Here is a 2,481-nt window from a genome sequence, read left to right on the forward strand (position 1 = left end):
TAATTATAAACTTCCTCATTTTCTTTGTTCAAATTTATTACTACAAAAATTATAATATCTTTCACCCATAACAAGAGGCAGGGATTGGAGCTCTCATTTAGAAATTGTCCAGGTGGAAATTATAGTAAGCGTTAAGTTGCAGATTACGGCTATTGTGGCGTTGGCACTTGCTTTGCCTAACGCTTGCCCCTCTTCACCTCCGCCATTCACCGCCATTACTCCCATAAAAGGCTCGTCGAAAACACCTAATATTGTGATCGTATTGATATCTTCACTGGGCTCAGTTGTTACATCAACAGGAAGAGCAGAGGTGTTACATCTCAAGAGTGGAGCCCCACTTCATTAAGTACTGCGGCAGGAACTTTATACAACGAAGGTCGCATTAAATGGATATCCTAAATTCATCAGGTGTCTCAAATGCCTACCTCAGTGAATCGCCAAGAAGTCTAGAGCACGTCTAAATCTTAAAGGGCTCTAAACAATAGAAATAAAAATCACGCAAGTATTTTCTGATAAAAGCATTTATCACACCAACCCATCATCGTTGAAGTCTGTATAAGGAGAGGCAAGACGATGCTAAAATATAGCGCAACTATATAATGTTTCTTATTTGACAGATCACATTGGTAGGTAATACAACACTCAAATGAATCAAGAAACATAAAGAAAGATCGTTTATGTTCATGAATAGGGTCGAAGACCATCCCTGTGACGGAACAGATAGTGATGGAATGACAATGATAACCACAATACAACTTCCAAAACATTGTTTGCACATGATCTAACTTTAAAAAATCTTCAAGCTTTGTAAAGAGGCAATTACCGTAAGGTTCTTAACATGTGTTTGCGCACATCGTCAAAAGCTCCATGCCCAAGTTTCTTTTTTCCCATAAGCTTCATTGCAGCTGCTTTCAACTGCCTTTCATGTTGCAGGTGAATGAGCGAAGGTAATATTGACTCTAATAACTTTTAGTTCAAAGGGCGCGGGCAGAAGTAGCTTTGGTGAATTGGGAGCCAAATATTCAAATTGAATTCAAACTTAACCGTAGCAGTGATGGTCCAGAAAAGTAACGGAAGTGTAAACGGAAACGGAAAGTCGGTTGGGGCCACAGCAGCCACTCGAAGCAGTCAACGCTTCGAGTGTGCTGGTTAAGCCAGGCCCAAATCCTCATTTCAAGTGCTCCAATGGGCTGTGAGATCTCTCTCACCAATACGGGACGGGAAAGAGAAACAAGGCGTGACATATTAGTATCTTACAACCGTACATACCATAGAACCAACTTGAGCGTCATAGAAACGAGTATGAGAAGCAAGGCGTGACATATTAGTACCATAAAACGGTACATGGCGAAATATGTGTTGAATGACCTACATATTGATCCTCTGCTATTGCCTAAAAGAGAGCAACAGCCTCGTGTTTTAAATCTCAAAATCTGTAACAAAGTGAACTGTCATCAGAATTCTTTGCCTGAGGAAGATGAAATAACTGCTATACATTACTGTACCTCCTTAAATATCTCTTAGGTTGCAGTCGTTTACAAAGATGTCTGTTTCGCAATAAAGGTGGGATTATCATTCCCCGCCATTATGACAACTATTCCCTTCTCTATCTCATTTATGGCTTCATTTCCCTGCATCCTTGTCTTGCCCATCTCATCCTTGTCACATTCACCAAGCCCATTTCTTGACTGAACTCTGCAGCTGTTATAGAAGTAGGAGCAAGCAAGGAGCATCATAGAAAAGAGTATTAGAGCCAAAAGGGCACCAATCCCACCCAGCAGATATGGGACGGGAGAATGGTCTGTGCTGCCTGCACTAGAAACTGGGCTAAGATTTCTCATCCCTATAACAAATTATATCTTCTCCCACTAATATTCACAAGAGCATATTAATGTGCTTTATATAATATATGATGTAGGGTTGCGTTGAAAAAAGAAAGTTGTGCGCGTAAGTGAAATCATGTCAAAGTTAAACCGTGTTAGTTATTGCAGGTCGGTCAAATACCTAAAGAAACCCAGCACTCAATTGCCATTAATTAATGGAGGCCCCCATTTCTACATTTCAGCTACAGAAAATTTCTGGATATTATAGAATTTTTTTGACAAGAAGGTTAAAATTTAGTGGGTTTGGTGATTAATTTGCCGTCTTAGCAACCGAAGGGTTGTTTTTAACATTTTGTGGATAACTTCATCTCCGCGTCCTACAAGTATCATTCCACTTCTGTATTAACTACGGCTGAAAATGACCAGTCCATGACTTTCATGTATTAATTTATGTATCTGTGGGTCATGGATTTGTCTCAATTTCCATGAAATGATCATACCCGCACCTTATCAATAAATTTAGAGCTTTGATTTAAAAGAGAATCCCAATGGCCTAAAGTTTGGCCCTGACTCGGTTTTCTTGTGTGTTTTATGCTTCTTCCATAACATTATTATAATAAAGAATAAGTACCACGTTTATTCTACTTACCACTGAACA

General features: G+C 39.4%; 1 protein-coding gene across 1 annotated transcript; it reads right to left on the reverse strand.

Moving 5' to 3' along the window:
* Positions 1-661: 661 nt before the first annotated feature.
* On the reverse strand, positions 662-2,171 carry LOC149537631 (protein GLUTAMINE DUMPER 5-like). The gene has a single exon (XM_089801371.1). The coding sequence runs from the start codon at positions 1,839-1,841 to the stop codon at positions 1,536-1,538; it is 306 nt and encodes a 101-aa protein (XP_089657497.1). The 5' UTR covers positions 1,842-2,171; the 3' UTR covers positions 662-1,535.
* Between the last annotated feature and the right edge of the window lie 310 nt (positions 2,172-2,481).

This window comes from Cupressus sempervirens, chromosome 9 (genome assembly GCF_028749045.1).
Source record: "Cupressus sempervirens isolate cs-2001-9-10 chromosome 9, ASM2874904v1, whole genome shotgun sequence".
In the NCBI taxonomy this organism is placed as follows: Eukaryota; Viridiplantae; Streptophyta; class Pinopsida; order Cupressales; family Cupressaceae; genus Cupressus; species Cupressus sempervirens.